At 25.8% G+C, this 26,349-nt stretch overlaps 1 protein-coding gene across 2 annotated transcripts in view; it reads left to right on the top strand.

Moving 5' to 3' along the window:
- LOC129611242 (uncharacterized) overlaps nt 1-26,349 on the top strand; it is a 147,533-nt gene that overhangs the window by 44,737 nt on the left and 76,447 nt on the right. For both annotated transcript variants that reach the window (XM_055524285.1, XM_055524284.1), the window contains exons 3-5: nt 8,628-8,816; nt 8,923-11,018; nt 13,625-13,748. In XM_055524285.1, coding sequence (XP_055380260.1) covers nt 8,628-8,816; nt 8,923-11,018; nt 13,625-13,748 — 2,409 coding nt within the window. The remainder of the gene's footprint in view (nt 1-8,627; nt 8,817-8,922; nt 11,019-13,624; nt 13,749-26,349) is intronic.

Genomic DNA, 26,349 nt, shown 5'->3' with positions numbered 1-26,349 from the left:
ACATTCAGCTTCAATATTTTATTTTCAATTCTTATACCAAAGTTATTGAATTCTGATAGTACAATTGAATATTAATATTTTAAAAAAAAAAATGAAAAAAACAAGCAAATTTTGACAACTTCATCACATTTCAAACTTAAAATATTCAATTTTTCTTTACCATTCTCGTTAATTAAATGACATGTACGACATCTATGCAGAATACAATTTGTTTGTATGATATGACAACAACCTATGACAACATATTTTGCATTCTTGTTTTTCTGATACTAGTTACAATTTTTCTTATGTACGTTTAGGTGCATATAAAACCATTTGTGCTTAGATACATGTGCATGTATTTACATTCTCAGTTGCAAATTGAGATATATATATATAAATGTCTACATATACCATGTTATATCTAGTTAAGTAACTACAAAAGTAGAGCTATGTGTATTATGCATGTGTGCATGTATAAGTAATACAATTTTTATCACAATTTTCACATAGAAACACAAAAATATTCTATTTTCATCGAAAAATTTACAATATTTTCAAAAGAGAAGAAAGAGAGAAAAATTCAACCTAATAAAGTTAAAAAAAAAACAAAAACAAAAACTAAAATCGATTTTTATTGACACAAATTTCAGACCGCATTAGAAATGCTATTTTAAGACTATCATACTTTGGATATACTGAAGCAGATAGCATACATAGTGTACGGCTTTCGATAGGATTTGCTTAGTGTCTATATCAATCATAATCTTGTATATAGTATTGGGTATACTGTTATATTATGTGTATGTGCATATGTGATAAAAATGCAACTATGAATATTTTTTTCTTATTTTTTTTTGTGTAAAACTCAATAAAAGAATGTGTTAATTTTCACACCACTATATTTCTGGTAGCATGCATTTTACTAAAGACATTAAGTAACCTCCGGTGCAGTTTAATTTTACATTTTGTTTTCCAGTTTTTACACAAATTAATTTTCAAAATGTATTTTATATCTACCCCTATGTTTATAATACTTAGAAATAGATGTCTGAGATATAATAGTGTCTGAGTCGACAAATTTAGTTTGCCTAACCAAATTTTCACAAAATTGCAAAAATTCTATAATATTTACTTTGGATTCGATTAAAGCAATGGTATGAGTAGTTGCCATATACTTACAAATCTAAAAATAACTAATTGTGAAGCCTGCAGTTAATAAACTTTTCACAAATGAGCTTTTAATTGTTGCCAATAAATCGACAAAATGTGTTGCGTAAGTTGGGCAATAGGGCCACAATTTCAAAAAAATTTTGTTGTAGTTCCATAATTTCTAACATCAGTTGCCAGAGGACTTAATAACAATTTTCAAATATGGGCCATAAGAGTTTGATAAAAGGACTACTATTTCGGGATGTGTACTAACATTGGTAACACATATTAACACATAAATAACTTATTCATAAGCGATCAAAAATGTCGTAGGCCACATTGGATAAATTTCACTGCAACGTGTTAAATAGAGCATGGCAATATTTCTAATAGAATATTAGCGAGATCTTTAGGAGAACCCTTGTTATATATTATAACCATATGAAAACTTTCCTGCGGGTATCATAGAGTTGACACAGTCAACTGTATTTTACTCGTTTGTTGTAATTTTTACACTTTTTTTGTTCGTATATGTAGGTGCTCGCAAATATGATTAAGCTCTTTTTTTTGCTCAAGTTTTAAAAACTTTCGTAATTTTGCAATTGAGTGCATTTTAAAAAATTCAATTATAGTGATTTTGATTAGACCTGAGGTAATAATTCGGTAAAGTGTTTCAAAATGTATTTACGTAGATGTACATAAACGCATAATACTTAATGTACATTAGTATATGTAAATAGTAAATCATAATGGTATTGAGGTAGCTTGAGGTAGGTATGTAGGTACATAATATTTTACTGTAAAATACGTTGTGTGTTACGAAGGTTTTTGTTTCTTTTTTTCATAGTAAGTACAAGTAATACATTTAAACGATTGCTTAGACTAAGGATTAAAAGTTATTTATACAGAAAAAAAGCACAAGTAGAATAAAATGAAGTTTTTTTTATTTGATTATCTTTAAAAAAAAATGTTTTAATCTTAATTAAAAGTCGACTAAAGACATGGTAACAAAAGTTGTGGTACCGAATATGAAGCTATCAGTAAAAAAGTTAATTTTGCGCTCTTTCTAATTGAAATGTTGAGATTTACAAGTTCTAATAGAATTCTTTTCAAAAATTTTAATCCAAAAATTTTGCATGAGATATAATCCACAACAGTATGGCAATTTGTATTGGTTCATATAAGTATGAATTTATGCAGCTATTACCAGATTTTGTTCAAATTTTTATTAAGCGGCTCAATTATTCAAAATTTCATTCGTCTTCGTTTATTCAAAATTTGGGTGCTGTATTCTTATGGCAGTTATTGTAAAACTTATACAAAGTGATTCAGAAAGGTATACAACAACGTATATCATTGGTTAGAAGATCGAAAATGGGTAAAACTTTTGCTACTGACTAGGTGCGAAATCTCAAGGGACTCGAAGGTAATGGGATTTTAACGAATTTTCATGAAATTTTTATTTATTCAAATTTTTTTGATTATAACCCAGTTTCTAAAAAGGATAGGAACATTAGACAAATAAGGGCTTTAAATAGACATGTTGCTCGATTCTGTATTTTAGGTATCCGGAACTTTAGGGAAAATCAAGTTTTTCACTTGTTTTATTTTTTCAGTTTTTTCTAACCAGATAATTTCGTAAGGAATTTTTTAAAACCTTGAAATTTTTTTATAGAATTTTTCCCAGCGGCTTAAGCTTTAATTTAAACCTAGAACTAATACAGAACAAAAACCATTTCTATGTCAAGATTTTAATCTGTAAGTGAAAAATAGGGTATTTTTCCTACTTTTGATTTTTATTGATTTTAAGCGCTGTAATTATCAACTATCATTAATTTTTGAGAAGAGTAACTCGAAAAAACATTTGACATTTTAAAGAGCCGTTATTTTGATTAAAAATCTGGATTCTAATGTTTTTTTTTCAAATGTAACAAATAATACGAGTAATAAAATTGAAACGAAATTTTATACAAATTTTTAATTTGAAAAACCAAAAATATATTTTAAAAAATTTGAAATTTTTGAAAAGAAAAACTAGAATTTTGTATTACGAAAAACAAAAAAAAATCTAGTACCCAAAAATTTTTTTTCGAAACTTTTCTTGGTAAAGAAAATTGATAGGTTTTTTATTTTTCCCAATTTTTGTAAGAAATGGTACCTATATGGTTTGAAATTTTTAAATGCATTTTTCTCAGATTGGGTGCAATTTAAAAATTTGAAAAAAATATTTTCGAAATCTAGACACCGTTTGGCATCTGAAATCACTAAAATTATACAGCTGGAGCGAATTTTTAAAGACATGCCATATAAATTTTTATATTTATTTGAATAGAAAAAAAATTTTTTTTATAGGAAAATTTAATTTTTTTTACAAAATGGAGTTTGTAAATGATATTGTATGAACATTGTGAAGCTAATAAATAATTAATACATACATACATATATTTATGGGATTAATAAATTTTAAACATATTTTTACAAAAACTAAGATTGGTATACGATTGATGCAACTAAAGAGGTGTTCCATTAAAGCAATTAATTTGAAATATGCGAATGAATAGAAATAGATTTGCAAGAAGAAAAACATAAATTTTTGCCGAATAGGGTGAATTTCATAAGGGAATTTGGTGTTTGTTTTGAGAAATTTGTAAATTTTTTGGTAAGGAATTCGTATTTTTCAAAATTTTTTGATAAATAAATATTAAATTGAATCTGTTTGTGGCCCACAATATTTTTAAAATGTTTATTACGTAACTAGGTTTTTTTAACCCCTTTGTTCAGAATTATTTAAATCGTCAACATTTAGTTTATTGCTAATAGCACTGCTAGAATATTGATAGGGCCGTCTCCTGAAATGCTATGATAATTAATATCATTTAGAATTGTGTTGGTATACTGAGCAAGGGTTTGTCAGTGAATCATCTTTGCTAAAACCCACAGTTCTTCGAACAATTCTATGACTTACTCTTGCCTTTAATAACGTTTAGCGTTTTTTATAGATTTTTAATGCTGTTTTTGAACGCGATTATACTTAAAATGCACTTGTCATTATCTTTTAAAAACTCTGTACAAAATTAAATGTCATTATGCCAAATATGGCATTAAAAATGCTTATATCCCAAGACTTTTTATAACTTGCGGCATCAACTTTTAAATCTCCTATTGATAAATGCTTTTCAAATTTTTAATTTACTCTGATGATTTTTCCTCTATAATTTTTCCAAGAGAACCTAATTTTCATCAATACTTATAATTTTATGCTAATTTGTAGTTTACTACTTTTACATTCGATTAAATATCTGAACTTTATCATACTACGAAAATGATAAATCGATCTAATTTTCTAAAATAGTAGCAAATCAACAACTAGTAATATCCACTTGTATTAATGGGCACTTCCGAACAAAAACAACAACATGAAATAAACCAACATTGGAAGGACAGTTAACGATTGGAGCAAAAACCCTAAAGTTAGCATATTTTACAGTCACACTATATTCTATTTACAATTTCATACAAGAAAAATTTTCAATTAATATCGTAAATAAATATAACATAACCTAACAAAATATTTGTTTTGACTTTAGCCTTTAGTCAAAAGTCGAATATTTTTTACAGAGATTAAGAAGAAATGCACCTCATAATGATCACATTTATTCATAATGATCACAATAAACAATATTAGGGGTGATAAGATTGAGCTTATGAAAGATATGTTCGAACTATTTGACGTATTTGGTCTTCATGGAACAAATTTTGGGATAAACCCATTTTTACGAAAAACTGACATAATTATGTACTTTTGCCATAATAGCTTAAAAATATTTTTGTAGTCGGTATTAATTTGAAAGCAGAGATAACATCAGGCAAAACAAAATGGCTACTTTATTTCTACTACACAATTTTAAGAAAGGGAAATATACATATCTTTAATTAAGAGGGTAATAGTAGTATTCAAAATACGTACTTGCATATTGCATTTGTATAGAGAAAAACGAAAATCTAATGATCGCAAGTTGCGTTTGAAGTTTTATCATTAAATCTCCTATTAGGGCAATTATTACATTAATTTAGTGCAATTGGGTAACTTTTGAATAGTTTGAGGAATATTCTATTCTAGTATTATTACAATTTTTTCACTATTAAAAAAATATTTTTGTGCAGTTCGGCTCAGTCGTTTTCTTTTTGTTCATTTTTCATTTTAATTTTTCTTTTATGCCAAGTATAAATGTTACTTATATTATTTAAGTACATATATGTAGGTTCACACAATACATGTACATAATTTATACATACATATATATAACATAAAGCTTTTAATTACATTAACTTTATTTACTTATTTAGCGATTTAAAGGTTTCATATTATTTTGAATCACCTAGTGCAGTTTAAATTGACTATTTAAATATTGAGATTTAATGTTTTGTATATAATTGAATTGAAATTGAAATGATGTAATAATGCATAATTGTATTACATACATTACATTGTAAGAGAAAAACAGTATTAACTGTAAAAAAATGTTAATGTTATTTAAAGATACCGTATAACGAAAATATTATTTTGTTTGTAATGCAGTTAGGTCACAACATAATGAATTTGGTACTGATATGCAAGCATATTTCTAAAACAAAAAGACGAAACTCACGATAAAGATAATCAAATAAAAATTCAATGATAAAACTTTAAACGCAACTTTGAATGCAATTCAAATATAAAGATCACACAAATTAGGTTGATTTCGCGAGATAGCATAATGATACTTAACTGTTTATATAACAGTCTAAGGAATTCAGAAACGCTAAATAACATCTGATTTGTTATTAAAACTCCCTTTATATTCACGATATTTGTCTTGTATTTCCCAAAATTTTATATTCGATGACTATTTCAAAGTATACGTAGGAACCGAAAAGTGAAAATTTTTATATATGGAATGAAACTGTTCGAGTTTGAATAATTTGGGAAATTGAAAATTAAGAGCAAGCTCTAACATTCCCACATGAAATATATCATGGCTATAGGGCTTTTAATAATAATTATACATTTTGAAGTAATCATGTTGCCCACATAATTTTGTTGATATTACATTATTTCGGCAACATTCGTATCCTATAGTGTTTATCAAAATTATTTTCGTTATTCTTACAATCAACTATATTACATAAGTACTTTACATATTAAGTATATTCGACTAAATAACTACACAAAGTTAAAAGGTCATTCAAAAATTTTGTTTAATAAGTAAGTAAAATAGTATAGAATTAATGAAGGAAAGCAATAATTAGTTCTATTTATTGGAAATTAAATAAAAGGTGATGGCATTTCAAGTTAAAGTTAATAATTTTTTTTTTATTATTACTTTTATTCTCGTACATTGTTTGCACATCTTTTGGTTATTTTTGTATTTGGTCTTCTGGTTTCAAGTAAGTATAACTAATCCAATAAGAATCATTTAATCTATCAAAAACTAAACGAATCATGAAATATAACAATGTTAAGTAGAGATTTTGTTTGTTAATGAAGAATTTTTTTTTTCTTTCTTTGAATTAAAAATTTTAAAGTTGACAAATTACTTAATATTGCTATGCTTATTTTGACTTTTAATTCTGATATATACATATATGTACATGTATACATATATAAGTTTATTAAGAAACAGGTATCATTTTACATGAATGTGGGTGGGGAAGAATTAAAGATGAAAGGTAATTAAACTTATATAGACAATTAAATAAGTAATTTTTATAAAATATGTTGAAAGACTGCACAAACATGTGTAATATTAAATCGATCATTACTTCATATTATGGTCGTGATTATGTTATTATACCCAATGTAAACTATTACTTTACGGTATTAAAGTGTCGATATTCCCTAATAAAGCAGTTTTGTTAAGGCAATATTGTATAGAGTTTTTATCCATGCTAAATAATAATAATTAATAATGAAAATGGAATTCTATTGGGAATGCATGAGTCCATGCTTTAATATGAAAATTTGATCTATAAGCCAATGATTTTAGATATGGATTAAAAAGCTTTCCAAATTGAATTTAAAAAGAAGGTGAATTAAATCAATAAAGCGTATAGCGAAAAATAAATTGCATCTGAAAGAATTTCCTCGGAACCTTATTTTTACCTTTGATTTAATTTCTTAAATCAAAATTCACAAAAGTGCCGCATGGATTAAAATTTCGGAGTCATATTAGATATCAAATGTAGTTTTTAAAAATTTCATGTTACAAGTTTCGTCAAGCATTTCAATGCTTATTTGATGTATTTGATTACGTATGTATGGAATTGCTCAGTACATGAGGATCAAGTGCAATATGATATGTTCCTATTCACTGTGATTTCTGAGCTTCGTTTGGATGAGTGAAAGTTTGAAATCGTTTTAATTGTTTATTATTCTAAAATATTATTACCCAACTTAGTAGCTTTTAAAAATTGTTAAATACCAAAATCGCATTCAAAAGATACAAGAGATTAAGTGAGTTGTTTATGTTAATTTTGTTTTAATTCAGACGTTTAATATTTCTGGCTTAGAAATAGAAATATTTTTACAAATTTTATTATATGTATTACACCTGCAATAACTCGTATATTTAAATTATAAAAATAGTTTGGGCAAATCACTTATTACCTCCAAAACAATTTTATTGCAAAAGCAATGAATAATAATTAAAATAGTTTTCTGTTTATTTTATTAAAAAAACAACAAATCTTTTAAATTTTGCAAATAGTTTTTTAAAAAATTCTACACGTGGAATCTCTAGATGGTAAGACCGCGTTAATGTAGGCTGTTTTCAAGTACCTTTATAATATTAATCTATTCAATTTTATTGAAATGAAAAACAAAACATGCATATTTTTCTTATAAATAATAAATGAGTTGAAAATGCAAAACAACTTGTAGTTCTAATCAGAGTAAGAGATGTAAATTTTTAGAATAATATTGAAAAATTTAATAAATAACTTAAACGTAGCCATTATCACGTAATTTGTTCTTTTTCAAATTCTAATCAAAAGTTCTGCTTAGTTAGGAGTTCAAGTAAAAATTAGAAACTAATTAAATTTTTGGTTTTCTCTTAACCCATAAGCAATTCCTGATTTGATGCAGGGTTGGTTAAGAAACTGCATTGAATTATCGCAGTGTGTACACTCTATTATAGTAGAGCACTTTATTTATGTATTGTTGTATTGTAAACCTCCGCTATTGCTGGGTTTGCGGCATAATTTCAACATTTTTTGCAAATTATTTAATTTGCTATTTCTTAAAAATATTCATTATCCAATGACAACCTTTAATTTTTAAATCTACAATTTGGCTATAAAGTTTACAAAGCATATAAAATCAAATTCGACAGTAAAATTGACATTTCTTATTGTTCTAATTTTGTAATTTTTAAAACGATTTTTTTTTGTATTTTTTATGTTTGTATTCTAACAAATTTCTATTTGTTTTTGTCTTTTTTATTTGATAAATATTTTAGCTGGAGCTTGTTGGATTAAAAGATTGCAAAATGGAAAATGCAAAGAAATTTTTTCTAGAAATATTACCAAAGAAGAATGCTGTAAACCAGGCAATGATGATTTTGCTTTTACAGACAAAGAATTATCTGAGGCTGAATATTTTTTAGCAACAGCTATAGGTGATGGAACAGCATGTTCATCATGTATAGGTAAAAGACTTTACATATGTATTTTTTTCTTATAATTTTAAAAAATTATTGTCCAAAATTCAAGAATTTTTATTAAGGCCCCTTTTTTTTATTTTGGTCAAAACAGATTCATGTGATACGTTTAAGTGTAGTCCAGGTAAGAGATGTGTTTTAAAAAAAGGTCGTCCAAAATGTATATGTGCCCCAATATGTAAAGCAGCGTCCAAAGAGAAACGTAAATTACGTCCACATATTAAAAATTATCAACATTTAGAACAACAGCATATAAATGAATTTCAATTGTTGCCAAATGAACAACAGAATCAAGAATTATCATCTGTTATTGCACTTCCAGCTGAAGCATTATTAGTACCATCATCGACAAGCCAAAAGAATGATATACGAGTTATTGATGTTAGACATCATGATAAATTACAATTAGTTAATTATGATGAAAATCTTTATCAAAAACGTGATAAACGTATGGTATTTTATGGTATTAAACGTGAATATGATGATAAAAAATCAGCATCACCGTCATCATCGACATCATCAGCAGCAACATCATCACAATTCAATGAAAAATCAGATAAATTACATCACCAACAACAAGCTACTAATCACCATCATCATCATCAGAATCATCATCACCACAAGAATCACAATAATCATCATCATCACCATCATCATCAAATTCATCATCAGGATTCTTCAACATATTATCCGTCCACAAAACATGGTAAACAATTACAATCATCTGATTCTAATATTCAAACTGATAATCCTGAATTTATTGGTACTGATAGTGCATCATATGATGGTGATGGAAATGATGATAATACCGATGAAGAAATTATTTTAAATAGCAGCAGTAGTATTAGTAGTAGCATTAGCAGCACTTCTTCAATTGAATTATTGCGAAACCAAAGAAGATTTCAAACAACCAAAAATAATAATAACAATAGTAAATTTATTAATTCTAACCAAGAAACCGATGATAATTATGAAAATTTTCATAATAATCACCATCATCAATCTCATCAACATCATCATAATATTCACCAACAGCAACAACATCAAAAAACAAATAATAATCGACATTACAATCGTAAAAATGTTGATTTCATACAAAAACTAATACCAAATGATCAACAATTAAATTATAAACAAATGACACGTAAGAGTCAAAATATTATTATAAAAGCAAATATTAATGATGATTATGGTCAAGATCATTATAGTCAATTTAAAATTAATAGTAATCATAGTAATAAATTAGATAAATTAGAAAAATCTATTATTAATTCTGATAATAATCAAATTTTTAGTCGAAATCCAATAGACAAATTCATAGTTAATAATTATAGTAGTAATGAATTTAATATGGAAAATCATAATGATAATAACAATAATAACAATAACAATAGTAACAGTAAGAAAAGGAATAATAGAAAAAATATTAAAAATATTGAAAATCAATCAAATGCTTCAAATCATCATCGATTAATTAAAAATCAAATAAAGAATAGGCAGCAATATCAAAGGCAAAATAATAATAATGATAATCCATCACAAATTTCTACAAATATGCCAAAAAAATTTGATGATGTTAATGATGATATATATGATAATTTTCATCAATTTGATAATAAAGGTGAATCATCCCAACAAAGATCCCAATCATCACAACAAGGAGAAGATTTTAACAATTTTGATAATAAAAATAATTCAAATCGAACATCATTATTATCAATACAAATAACAAAAAATGGTAAAAGACGTCAAAATTCGCGTCATCATCATCATCATCAAAATCAACAGCAACAACAGCAACAACAACAGCAAGAACAAAACCAAAGATATCACCATAATTCAAATAAACAAATCAGATTGCCGAACAACAATAATAGTAATCATTCCAATAGTGGTAGTGGCAGCAATAATGAATTTTACAACAATCGGCAATTTCATGTAGTAGGCTCCTCATCTCCTTCTTCACCTTTTGATGCATCAACAATCAATTCCAATAACAATTATCAAATTCATATAGGTGAAATTATTGGATATGGATACAATAATCATAATATTACAAATCAATATCATCAACAACAGCAACAACAAAAGCAACAAAGAAAACATGGATTAACATTAGATGAAAAAATTCGTAATAATTATTTTAGTAATGGTTTTTCTTATCCACAAAATGGTGGTGAACAAATGATGGTAAGTTTATAATAGCCTTCTCTTCCCTTTCCATTTTTTGTTACTTTTATATTTTCTCTTTATGTATCGGTGCCGTCAGTTTCATTCTATTCAATTTGTTGGTTTGATATACATATATAAGTATATATAGACGGAAAGTGAATAATTCAATATAATTTCTCATTTTGTAAAAGATTTTTAAAATCAGTCTCAGTCAGAGGGGGGAAGGATTAGTTTAAGTTTTGTATAAATATTTGTATGAGCATTAATTTTGTAACTGAACATGTACATGTATAATTATGTATGCTGTATGTATACGATAGACAGTGTATTTAACAATAGGACTATAATGTATGGTCAAAAAAATATAAAACAATGTAAAATGCATTGATATGGAATTAGAAATTTTTGTGTTGCTATTATTGTCTGACTTTTGTCTGGATTTTTGATTTTTCTTTTCGCTTTTTCTATAAAAGAATAAAAATTTTCAAATAAAATTGCATATCAGTTGCTTTTTTTTGTCTGCGATTGAATTTTTGTTGTAAAAATTAATTTTTAGTTTCTTACATAGAGTGCCATCATATGGAATTTTAGACAAGTCAACCAACAACGGTTTCTGACTCTAAAAAACGTTTTAACATATTTCGCAAAGTTTGTTATTGTCAATATAAAATTTTATAATGCATACTTACATTCAATTTCATCTTAAATGTATGGCATATAGAGACTACAACAGTTTTCAACTCATTTTTATCAAAATTTGATCTTTGGAATTTTAGAAAAATTTGTTGTCTACTACGAATTATCGCTTAAAGTAGCAATTGTCGATAATTTTAATAGTTTGAATCGCAACCGCTGCTCAATCGTTTAGAAAAAATGCTACAATTCACTAATAAGGTATCGTCATTTTACGTCATTTGCGTCATTTTACTTCTTACCTATAAAATTTCATTAACCAAAATTATTTGATAAAGTCAGAAATCGATTTTTCTTACGGATTTGGTAACCTTTCCATGTGAAAAATTTAAACATTTGATGAATACCAAAAATTAATTCTACTTTCTGTAGATTTTGTACTAAAAAAGACAAGTTGACTTCAAATATTTATTTTGGCAGATGACCAGCGCCCACATTTTGCGTTAAATCCTCCCTTTCAGTCGCTTTTAGAATTTTAAATTTGTTAAAAATTTATGAATATTCATAATTAATCATCTGCAGACGAGCAATTGCCATTTTAAAGACTAAAATATTTCACCCCTACGTAATTACGTTTGTAGACAGGTTCATAGGAAAGCTACCTTATAGGTGTTACAATATTTTCTCTTTAAAAATGAATTACAATATTTTCTCTTAATGATAATATTCTTCACTACTTAAAACTTTTATGTTAACTGCAATATTTTGCATTATTGGTTCCAGTTTTTAATGGCTAATGAATTTTCCAATTTTCGACCTTAGAAATTACGGATATGTCGAAAATGTATCAAAATTGTTTTTATTCGAATTTCTTTTTAAATTAAAATTGAGATAAAATTCAATTATGTAAGGTTTTGCAAAACGAAATTTACCGCTTTTATATTGGTTTTGAACATTTTCGAGAATAAGCCGCTTAACACAAAACTCTACAAATGGAGCAACAGAATGACAAGTAAATTTACAAATTTCACAAATGTTTTCATTTGTTAACTAAAAATTTCGAATTCGGAGGTCTGAATGTTCGCATAATATGTACGAGTATTTACGAATAAACCATTTACAAATGCACATAATTTTTACAAAAATAATTTTCCTTTTGCACGTAGACATCGATATACCATATTGAAAAATTTAATTTTCAATTTTTTTTTCAATATTTTTCATTTACAATATTTTTCTTTTATTTTCTTTTTTTTTTTGTCTTGTATTTTACATATTTTTTGTGGCCTGTTTTTGACCATTATGCAAAAAAATTCAATGGCTGAACAACAACAACAATAAACTGAAATCCAAAAATTCTTGAACATTCTAAAATTTCAAAAAATTATTCACAACAACAAAAACAACAATAATATCAACTACAAACAAACTAAACGGGTGGTTCATATTTCATCTGCATATACTTGCTTTTGGTACAAAACTATTCATCAACTTCAAAACAACTGAATTCAACAATTGAATTAAATAACCGTATCATCTTCGACAATATATACACGGATGCTTTTCTGATTGTGTTTGTATATATATGGATTGTATATCTAAATGAAAATTTACAAAAAAAAAATATATATTTTGTTTTTTGGTCCAAAATGCTTTTCCTATTGTGTACTGGTATTGTATAACTGAAAATGGATAATGAAAAAATAAAAAAATTTCCATAAACTTAAATCGTCGTCATTGTCATCATCATCATCACCAACATCAACAATATACTATTATTATCATTATATTATCAACAATACTACTGCAATTCATCTCTATTCAAAATATTCGGATGAACTCTTTCATTATTATCAATATTCTTCAATTTCATTTACCAAATTTACCATGTGCATCTATGATACATAATCGACCAACAATAACTAAAAAAAACAAAAAAAATTAACAATGAAATAAATTATTTCTCTGTATATGGATGGTATTTTTGTTAGCAATACGTAAATCCAGTATGTGGTACTGATGGACGAACGTATCGCTCAGAATGTCAATTAAAGAAAAGAGCTTGCAGACAGGATAGTACAACATTGACTGTTGCATATCGTGGATACTGTCAGAGTAAGTTTTTTCTTGCGTTTTTTTTAATCTTAAAATGATTTTCATATTGCATTTAAAATTTATATTTTTTTAATGTATTCAAAAGGTGAAATCTATTTCGTATATAGGAAAAATGGAAAATTTTAATGTACTTGCTTTTTGTGTTATTTAATAGAAAATATGGCCACAGAATATGAAATGAGAAAATATTAATATTTGTAATGATTTTTGAAAAAATTAAATATAGAAATAATTCTATAGGCTACACAAAGCTGTGAACAGAGCTTTGATATTTAAGCTACAACGCGCTTTTTATCTATTTTAAATAGAATTTGAAATCAATGCCTAGTATTGCAAAAACTAGCCAAAATTTTAATGCTTAACGTACTAAAGACTTAATATAGTAACAAGCTCCATTTTCAATTAATTTTTTTAAAATGGATTTTTCCAGCAAATTTACATTTTTAATTTAATTTAAATATTTAACATTTAATATTTAAATAATACATAGTTAGAATAAGCAATATTTGTAGCTTATATTAGTCCATTTCCTTCGCACACACAATTGGAAACAATCCTAGGGTGTTCTTCATACAAATTTGAAAATTAGTTTTGATTTACTCTCTGAGGTTGGTAGTCTGATAGACATTTCGACATTGCCTTAATGTAAATGAAAGTTATACAACTTTCTAGAGTGCTGATTAATTATAATAGACTATTATCCTGCAGATTGTTATTATAGTATATAGAAGTTTTGGTTAACTACATTTTTAATTTCTATATAAAAATTTGAAGCTGTTTTTAAAATTTTACTATTTCATTCGACTGATTTGGATAAACGGGTTTTGCAGAATTGAATCATATTAATTTTTCACTAAACTAAATAAACCAAATTGAAAAATCCAAAAATTGATTGTAATAAAAAAGTTTTCAAATATTTGACTGAAAGTGTTCAAGAACTTAGGGAACCGAGGGGGACAGGAGTAACCGCCCAAGCCACCGCAGCCATTTTTGACTTATTGTAGCCCCAAACTAAATCTATCTAAAATAGCACTAAACTAAATATCGACTACTTTAAATGTTTGAACTTTAATTGCCAAACTTAAATGTTGCAATATTGTTTTATTTATCGTAATTAATAAAGATCATTAACCATGCTATTGAAAAGTTAAATATCGTGCTTTTCAAAAAAAAAAGGTTGAAAAACAAGGGCTTATTTGTTTCGCTCTGTCCGTCCATGTATCTACATCTACAAAACTTCTACACCCTTTAAGACAGGGAACTGAGATTCAATACACAAAAAAATCTTAACTAGAAAGCTTGTTTTTTTTTAAAAGAAAATTTTTAACTGCCTCTTCCTTCAAAAAGTTGTAGCCCATCGAAATTGCAAAAGAGCCATTTTTTGACTATTTATTCCAGAATCCAGAAACATCTTTTAAATTCTGCAAATGGAAAAAAAAGTGACATCGTGTAGTTAAACACTGAAATGACAAAATTTCGGTTAAAATTAGCAGTTATCTACTACACGTTTTTCTTCTAATTTTCAATACCTTTTTCCTTCCATACAAAGTGTGAAATTTTGTATCTTTTGCAAAAGTGTGAAATTTTACCAGCTTTTAAAAATTGATAAACAGTTTTTGTTTGCAAGCTTCTTCAAATTTTTATATATGCAGAAAGCTAACGGTGAATGTCGTGTCATTAAAAATCATGATTATTTTTCTTAACTCCCGCAATAAACCCTTGAATTTGACCTTAACGCTTATTTAAATTTTTTGTTTGTCTCATCCTAAATATATGCAATCATTTTTAATATTTTGGTGTGGGAATGCAATTTAAATAATGTAATAGATTTTTTTAATGACAGTTTCACTTGTTGAAACAAAGTTGTTCTTGTTCCTTGGTTTGTCCTAACTTTCTTTTCTAAACTTCTGCATTTTACATGTAATTTATAAAAAAATTATAAAAGGTGAATTCAATTGAAAAACAAAATTTTCTTTTTCTTTGGCAAAATTTTGAAATTTTACAATCACTACAATTTAAAAGAAATTTTAATTTTATTTTTCTATTCTACTAAATTGATAATATTTCTCTTTTTCTCTTACATTCTATTAAATTTATTTTCACTACCCCACGCGTCGGTTGCTTGTTTTACACAAAAAAAGGAAAAAAATACGTACAAGAAAATTAAAATTTTTTCTTTGACTAAATTTTCAAATTTATTATGAAAAATTTATTGTAGAAAAAAAAATAAGTATTTTTACATTTAATTTATGACATAATTTATTCTCATTAAAATAATTATTGCATTTCTGTGGTTTTTAATTTACATTCTTGTTAATAAATTACAAAATCTGTTCGAAATTTTGTAAGAGAACAGAAAAATAAAAAAAACTTAAAATAATTTAGTGAAGTGACATTTTGAGAAATGTGAACATTTTCACTTCTAATAAGTGGGATCTCTTTATCTTTTCCTGGAATATTTGAGAAAAAAACCAAAAATTTTAAATTATAAACAGTACAACAAATTAAATTCTAATTAGAAATAAAGATTGTGGTGGAATTGTAGTTTGCGAGAAAATAGAAATTAGAAAATTTAATTTATACTAAATTTGAAATTTTTTACAAAATTTTAAGATTTCTGTGTTATTTCCGTCTTAGAATCCCTGACTTCCAAAATGCAATGCAGAGCTAAAATTTACAATGTGTCATATTCCAAAATAGCATTGTACACTATTCTAAAATGTATTTGAATACGCAGTCGAAACGTAAAATAAAAGCATAACGTGTAGCGAAAAAATTTAGACTACTTTATGTAAACACCTGAATATTTATTTCCGTACGAACGTATGTTCGAAGCCTATTTAAATTGAATATTTATTAGCCTATTTTAATTGTATTGAACTCTATTTAAATTGAATATGATCGGTGTACTGGTTCGGGTAGCTGCCATACAACTTTTATTTGTCTATATGTCAGAAACTGTAAAAGCTGTGATATTGAAATTTAACACAAGCGAATACATTAATAGGGCCAATGTGTTTGATATATGTCGTTCAAATTGCTTGACTCTTTCTGGTAGCTGCCGTACAATTTCAATAGTAGTTTGGCCATATCATAGAAAATTTTGGAAACACAGTACTGAAATTTTGCATAAATTAATTTGGTAATATGGCAACCTAAAGTCATAGTCTGTCCCTTAGTCAGCTATGACGTATTTATTCGTACATAGGGTAATAAACTCGTACGGTTATCACAGAGTTATGACGGTCAACTCTATTTTTTCTCGTTTTGTATTAAATGGTAGAAATTTAGAGTTTTGAAAATCTGTCGGGTTAATATTTTGTTCATATTCATTACAATAGCATATCTTTGTCTTCTGTCTTTTTTTTTACTGTCTTTTTTTACTGCGTTTTGGAAGTCTCGGATTTTAATGAAGCCGTAGTATTCCGAATGCTGTAAAATAAAATTTATTATTTCGAATTGCGAATATTAATTCAAAAAATTATTGCATAAATTCTTTAAAATATTCTATTGAGTGAAATACTCATAGTAAATGGTTAGCAAACTAATATAACGAGCCTTGCGATTATTCAAACATTATTTTTATTTTATATACCATGTTGTAACGTGAATCGTAAAAATTATTGACGTTTACTAAATTTCATTTTTCATTTATTTGCTCATACCATGTTAGTATGATCAATTATTTCACGACAATTAAGATTTATTAAATAGCATGGAATACAAATATTTTCTCTTCAATATTAGAGTATTTCTATTAAAAATCAATAATTAATTTCTTTAATGTGCTTTTATTACCTTAAATTGTGATTAATATAACACAAGGCGTATAATTTTCCTGATTTTCTTTAGGAAATAATGTTTTATTTAATATTCATATTTAATTTTATTTAAATTTTTGAATCAGAACATTTATAATTTGAAATTTACATAAATAAATTAATTTAAAATTCAGTTAACGTATACTTAAAATAATAAAATTAAAAAAAATATTTTAAATATTAAAATAAATTTATAGGGAAATCAAGTGTATTAAATTTCATTTACATAAATGTTGTAAATGTTCATAATTATTATTTGCTTGTCATGTGGTTTTTATGATGTATTTCACAGATCATAAAATTTAATAATGGTGTATACTCGTAGTTACATACATATAAATCAGGTTTCGTCTAATCTTAAGAAAAATCAATTTTCCTCTTTTGTCAATTTATGTATTATGTAAATGTAATATTTTTTAGATTAAAAATGTTCATAAAATAGCTTGTGTGTAATATGAAGCAAATTAAATTCATAATTTGCCTGATTATACAACAATATATTACAGTTATACAACATTACATTAAATATGTATGCATTAAATCAATGTAGATGTGAACGTGTAATTGAGTCATTAACTTTAATTACTTTTATATAGATTATGAGTTATTTATAATGTTATTCATAGGTGTACAATTAAGGTATAGATTATCTTAAATACATATGCGATACATATAAATATATCACCGGCTGCAAATTACAATGATTTAATATTACAATTGAATATAGAATTTATAATGAAATTTTATAATTTAAGAAAATATTGAAAATATTTTATTTATAAATATATTCTTAGAAATTTAATTCAAAAATATTTTACGAGTGCGTAATATATTCTAAATTTAAATTTAGTTCTTGAAATTTTGTAAAAATTTTAATTATATTCAGCGAGACTTGTAGACAGACCTATTCATATCTATTTTGCATTGAATAAGAGTTGGAAATTTCGCCTACATTTTATTAATTACTAAAAGCCAAAAAACTGCAGTAATACAAAAATATTTTAGGAAAATCGTAAAATACAATATATGTAGTTGTCACTAACACTGCGTGTTATCACCCAACATAATTATAAAAATTATTTAAAATTTTGTGACAATTTTAAGTAATAAATATTATTTTTTAATTCCATTTTAACATTTTTAAATTAAATCAGGAATAATATTTACAAACTAATAAAAAATATTAATAACTGTAATATTAATTTCAAATTGTGCGCCCAAATTCTTGAGTAACTGGGAGTAATTTTAAAAAAAGCTTGAATGAAAATGTTCCAAGTGTGTTCGTTGAAGCTTAATGGTTAAAATTGTTGAAAGAATTCTTCAGATTTTCTGAAATTTTAAATATTTTTAATGCACTTTCGAACAAGGTTCCATAAAACTCATCTAAATTTTATATAGAGTGTCTCGTACGAGTTCCGAGCTACAAGAACTTAAAATCACTTAAATATAGAAACCCTGTTTGTGTAATAATTAAATATTATTATTGATTTTGGTTTTTTATGGAAACATTCCACACAATCTTAACCTGGTCGAATTAAAGAAAGGAAATTTGTTTTATGCTCCAAATCATCACACATATTATTACCTAAGAAAATTATTTAATTTTTTTATTTTAATAAATAAATGTAATCCAGTCAAGTAATCGATAACCTGATTTAATTTTTTATTCAATTTCCTGTGTTGTCCCTATCTTAATTAATATTATGGAAATCATAATTTTAATTTTTTTCATTTTGATTTTAAAATACCAGCAATATTAAATTTGAAAAATCAAATTAAAATTTTAATAAAATTTGAGTAACTTATCAATTAATTTTTATATTATAAAAAATAATTTTACAGAAAAAAACTCATTAATTTTAGTGCAAGCGAATGAACGCTTAATTTTTGTATTTTTGTTAACATGAGAATATAACGCTTTAAATAAAAAATTAATTTATATTTGTTTTAATTGAAAATTTGAAATGTTTTCCTTCGATTTTACTCCATAATGATTACATTATCATAAAAGTTTAGACAGACTTGCGCAATGTATTTACAAAAAAGAAAAAACTTTTCCGATCCAATCATTTTTTGTCATATCTTTTATATCAAATCTTTTTAAATATTTTTGCCTTATAACCTTATACAAAATGGTATACAGGGTGTTTTAGTAACAACAATAGCCATAATTTTTGAGCTTACACATTTTATTAAGTCCTTTAGAATTTTGAACTGTAAATGGTTTTTTCTTTCATCACCTATACAATACAATTTTTTACGATTTAGTGACTTAAATTAAAGCTTGAGAAAATATCCAAAAAATTTTGTAAAAAAAATTTCGTACGGAATTTTTGAGTTGGAGAAAAATAAAAAAATAAATGGGGGGAAAAAATTGGATTGTTTCCAAACACCGAATGCTTGGTTTTCAAATTTTATACTAGTCCTTTCAAAAACTGGTTGTTACAACTTGGGCAAGTAGAAATTTCGTGTAAATTCTTTAAAATCCCTGTACCTTTGGAAGCTGTTGATATTTGACACCTGGTTCTGAACAAAAATTTCACTCACTTTTGCTTCCCCAAAATAATGGTATATGTTATGTCACTGATTACTAAATCACTCTGTATATATTACATGAGATCGTATGCATTTAAAATAAATTAATGTGTTCAAGCGTTTCAATTCAACTGAAAAATTTTATGAATGCTACCGAATAAGTTTTAATTTAGTAAAAAAAAATAATTTAATTTTTTTGTTTTGTTGCATTTTACATTTTTGCATTAGATATAATCAACAGAAAACTTCACTTATATATTTTCATTATAATATAGATGCAGTAGATAGTATTCAATCGCAGTTATTAATTAACTGCGCGTTTGAAAAATTTATACACTTATTTCTATTTCTTTTTTGTAAAACTACTGATTATCTTTGATTACATTTGTATCTAAAAAGTTTAACATTTATGTTAAATTTTTCATGTTATATTACGAACACGTGTGAACAGTCTATTTCAAAATTATTAAGACAGGACGCGATTCCCTTGAAAGTTTTCAGCTTTGAATCAGAACGAAATTTAGTTGATCAAATCCTAAGTTTGAACAATATAGGAGTTTTTACTTGATCTAAAACTTATATTTATATTATATTGACGTACTTGCTTTATTGTCTTATAATTTTACACGAATTTAAGGCAGACATTAAATTAATAATAAAGAAAGTTGTGAAATGAATATCTTATTTATTATTTTTTTGATAAAATTTTATAGAATTAAAAATTTTAATAGAATATGACAAAATCAAAGATTAATCTGTGTTTAAAAAAAGCCGTATATGTAAACACGTGTGTTTGACATCAGACTTTATCTGACGGGAACTAATAAAAATTACTCTATTTTGATCAGATTTCCAGTTAGATTTTTTAAAAGTAGAATGACAAAAGTTTTGAGAACCAACCATCTGATTTTTGTATAGGTTATAATTTTAAATTATTATTAAAAATAAATAAGGTTATCAAAATTTTCCTTAAATTCTGAGCTCCATCAGATAGTTTCAGTTTTATTTGCAAACAGCTATCAAACATTATCGTAGACCTTACGATTTTTTTTCGATAAGATAACGATTACATCTTTGCTTCTTGTAGAAGGTCGACAGAGAATACAGCACCAAAAAAATATGTAAAGGATGAAATATTGAAATTTTTCAAACTTTTTTAACAATAATGAGTGGAAGAGAAATACAAAGAAATTTTGTGTAATGAAACCAAATCGTACAAGATTTAATCTTTTATTGTTTTGAATACTAGTGAAAGCCCAATTTAAATTGACTTCAAATTGGGAATCTAAAGCAAATTGTCATTGTCAAAAATTTGAAATCGCTTTCCATGGAATAATGTACATGAAAGTTCAATTTTAGAGAAATAATGTTTCCAAGTGAGTTGCTATTTATTTGTTAAATTTCAACATTCTGAACGGCATAGAAGTTTCGAAAGCAAACCTGTAGACGGAAAGGCATGAACGTACTTTTTTCAATTTTTTGTTTAAAATTGTGATAAAAAAGTAATGCAGTTTTTGATAAATAAATTTTTTTTTAAGATAATTTTAAATTATATGTATACCATTGCACATTTTTTGATTCCATATTAAAAGTTTCTAAATCATTGTTCAAATAATTATGAAACGAACTGTGTTTTTTTGTGTTAATTTTTAAGTGGCCTTTCTTTCGATAGTGCCAATCATTATCACAGGTTTTTCAATGTACTTAGATTATTATAAATTGCAATTTTTCTTTTACACTTTAATAAATGGTTAGCGTATACATATGCACTTTTAAGATCTGGCAATGATGAAAGAGAAACATTAAATTCACACATATGTACATATATTATTTCAAATCAGTTTTTTTTAATGATATGGTTTATCTTTGTGATTTTCATATAAAAAAAAATGCAACACACTCATTATATTTTTTTTATAACGACCGGAAAAGCATAGTTTTCAATTAAAGGTTGCTAAAATCAAAATTCAATGAATTTTTTTCTTTTGTTTTTTTTTTTGAATTTTAATTTGATTTTGAGTAATTTTGTATAGAAAAACACTGGTTATTTAAATCCTCAGGTGCATAATATAAGAAATAGATAGAGTGGAAAAAAACAAACGATTTACATTTGAAACGATGACATAAAATAAAAAAAATTGACGCAAAAATAAGAAATTTTGCAAGAGTTTTTCCGGCTGATTTTATATTTGTTTTCTATCAGTAATTATTGATATGTTTTAGAGATAATTTTAAAGAGAACAGGAAATTTATTATAAAAACTTGCAATTATTTGCAAAATTGTAAAATTTTGTTATTTACAATTGAAGATTTTTCAATGTTTAAATACGAATATGTTCCATGGATCTTTCGTAAATTGGTAGTCTGTTGTTATGATTCAAAATATCGGTGACAAATATCGGTGACAATATAATGTTGTTATTATTCTTTGAATTCTTCAGTTATCTTCAAACTTAGACATTTGGAAAGTGAAATTCTCTATATTTTCTAAAATATAGAGAATTAATTCTATATTTTCTAAAATTGAACACATTTTCTTAAGAAAACCTAAATCATAGCTGAACATAACCGTTAGTTACGACTATTTAGACAATTATTTTCTACAATTACCAAATTTGCCGAAACCTTTGACCGCTATTTTTAATGTCATATAAGTTTAAATGGTAGTTTTCATACGATTCATTGAGTCAATAATTCACTCAGAAATCTCGGACTTGACACGGTCCCCTAGCTATTATTATTCGATAATATTAACATATTTGGCGTATTGAATAGGTGGAAAACATTTTTTTCTGATTTTTTTTATAATTTTTGTTATTTAGATATAGAGTTCGGCCAACATGCGTTTAGTATTTTGATTTAATGGAGGAGGTGCCTGAAATTCCTGAAATTCACTTTTGTTTCATTTAAAAATCTATATCGAAACTCAGCAAACAGATCTCATACTTTTGAATTTAATTCCCATGTTATCTAACAACGTTTTTCAGTTTTTGTTTAAAATTATTTTCGTATTTAATTTCAATCTACAATTTTAACATCGCATTTATTAAAAATTTCATTTAAATACGAGTATTATATAGAAGTTGTTAAAAAAATTACATGCAGTTGTTGCAATTTGAATAAATGTGTGCAATTTTCGAAAATACAGAGTGCAAAAAAAATAAAAAGCAAAAAGGAAAAAAAAATGCGTGGTAGTGTTTTATTATCTGCCCAGTGATTATAAATTTTTTTTTTCCAAAGATTACTTACTTTTTCTGTACCTATATTTACGTACGAACATTGCCCCAAGAAATACCAACATGGAAGCGTGAAAAAAATTAAAAATACAAATACAATTTTTTTTCTCATTTTAATTACAAATTTTAATTTTTATAATCAAATTGTGCAATTTTCTGTGAGCAAATTAAAGATGACACTTGCGGAATAGAATTGCACATAATATGAACAAAAACAAGCAGAAAAAATTAAATAATAGATAGAAAAGAAAATTATTTGAATTCCAGAGAATTCTACATTTTCTATCTCTTTTTTTTCACTTCATTTTTTTTTATCTTATTTTACATATAAAAAGTACGAGTTTTATCTTTCTACATATATATTATGAAATGTTTGTATAGTTGAAATTGTTGGAAAATTTTGCAAATTATACATAAAGAAAAAAAATAAAAACAGCTTAACCAGTGTGAACATTTGATGTGTGCGTTTACAACATCATTGCTTATCGTGCAGGGGGTTGCAAAAAATATCTAACTCGGTTAGAGTCAGTGTGCATGATGGCATTAGGTTGCATTAGTAGGGCGTTACGCTCCAACCCTACTCAGACTCTTGAAATCATTTTCTAGCTGCCGCCGTTAGATATTTTGGGCCGGCAAATGGCTACAAGATATGCAGTGCAATTAGGAGCCGCGTCTCAATGGTCATATGACCCTAGGGGGCATGTCTTTCTTCTTTTGGACTGGAAACACGTGGTGATGGCAATTACGTCTGTTCGTCCAGTGCTTTCATTCAAGAATAACTTTAGAACTTTGATTCTGCCGAGACAAGCCTGGCTGAACGAAAGTAAACTTAGGTATGCCTGTAAGCGTCCATAAGGTGCTGCTACACAACGCGGAAAACAAGCGCGCCAACCTTTAATGGCGAATGACATAACGTGTAACGGGACATAGAACTTGTAACCAAAGCTAGATTTGTGTTGCACAAGGCATCTGATTTCTCTCAGACGGAATATTATTTCTGTTATCATTATGTTTAATTGAGACATAAATGTAGATGTTTTTTCAAATTGGTTTATTGTTAATTTTTGAAGTGAATTTTTCTCAAACATTGCAACAACTTGGATTAGTGTCAAATTTAACAGTTAATGGATATCAATATATACTTTATTTTGCTGGACGAACTTTTATATGGCAAATATATGTGTAAGTATTGCGAAACTATTCTGTATATAAGTATTCATAAAATTTTGGTCCTGCAAATAATGTCATTTAAATGTCAAATATAAATCAAATTGAATTTCAACTAATACAGTTAAATTTTTTTTTTTGAAAAATACTCATGATGTTTGGTATTTAAAAATATGTATGTATTCAATCAGTCATTTGTTTTGAATAGCAACCAATCAATAGGAGTAACTTTTTGACATTTCTGAATATAAGGATAGTCAATTACAGATAAAATCGAATGAGAAGAAAAATTATATAATTTCGATTTAAAGAAATTATATAAAGTTCAAGAGTTTTTCTGATAGACTGCATCAATCGTACATAGCACCTGACTATATACAAACATCTAAACACTATCTACATAAGTATGCATTCCCATACTTGGGTAGATTTACAAATTAGTCATATACTATGACTACTCGTAGAATGAGTGAATTAACTTTAAGCAAACTTATACATACAAACACAGTGCTTATATATACAAAAATGCGGTTTTTTTGGAAAAAGTATGTATGTTAGGTATGTAAAATAAAAAAAAATTGCAATATAATATAATAATAAAAAGCACAAACGTATTTTCAACATATTTTTTTTTTTTAATGAAATGTTAACTGAAAATTCTTGGCGCCAGTCTAACTTGATATTTTCTTATTTTTTGTTTTTCTTCTAGATATATAAAAATATAGAATTTTGCAAATATACAACGGATTTAATATTAAATTTTCTATTTATACATTTTCATTATTTTCCAGGTCAGGAAACGTATAGAAAAACAAACCAAAACTAAATTATAAAAGAAAAAGAAATAAAAAATTTGTTATTTTCTCTGAAAACCACTAATTATTATTTAAGATTTTCAAAATAAAATAAAACTAGAAAAAAGAATATCAAGAATTCAGATTAATTTTCTTTTGACCTGTAGTTAGAAAAAACGAGGAAAAATTAAAATAAATAACAGTCATCGATATTATAATTGACCTTGGATTTTTCCATGAAACCGTGAATTAAATAAAAATTATAAAATTTTTATATTTTAAAGAAGTTATGGGCTTGAAAATTTTTAATTGGTTATCATTTTGATCAAATGTTATTTGAACTTTGAATAACAAGTACTTACTATGCAATTACTACTCTTCAATTGCAAGTATAATTCTTTATTTAATTATATGTTAAAATATAAAATAACATTTTCAAATAAATATTGAATGAAGTCAACATAATTGCCCCCCGGAACAGTGCTTTTTCATATGATTGGTATAAAAGTATAAAAAATTTTCTTTCAAAACATAATATAGCAAATATTAAAGGTTGTAAATCTAAAATAAATATTCGAACAGGGGTACTGTCTGCATTAAAATTGATAATTGCTTATTATTAACAATTATGAGTAGAGCTGAGTTGTACCTTAAATTTCTGAAATTCATTTTAACTGTTATATTAATTAGAATTCAATATTATTTATTCGACAAAATTTACGTAGATCTATGCAGATAAGAATATGAAATTTTGAATCTGTAAATTATTACAGTTTTTAGAATAACTTGATTTGATCTGTAATCTTTTAATTGCAATATTGATTAAGTTACAATATTATCAGAAAATTTATTATAATTAAGGTTATTAATTTTTGAAGTTGGATTGGATTTGTCATATTAAGTGGAAAATATATTGATTGATTAAAATAGTTGAAGAACACATTAGATTCAGTCACAAAAACTCCTTTTTATAATATAAATTTTCAGTAGGGAAGATTCGGTTTGTTTTTAGGTCAAAGGTATGCATTTTAAAAGAAAGGACCCAATT

Source organism: Condylostylus longicornis, unplaced genomic scaffold (genome assembly GCF_029603195.1).
Source record: "Condylostylus longicornis isolate FDR11 unplaced genomic scaffold, ASM2960319v2 ptg000048l, whole genome shotgun sequence".
NCBI classification, from domain to species: domain Eukaryota; kingdom Metazoa; phylum Arthropoda; class Insecta; order Diptera; family Dolichopodidae; genus Condylostylus; species Condylostylus longicornis.
The sequence above is the reverse complement of the archived record's forward strand: the minus strand, read 5'-3'. Positions and strand labels throughout refer to the sequence as shown.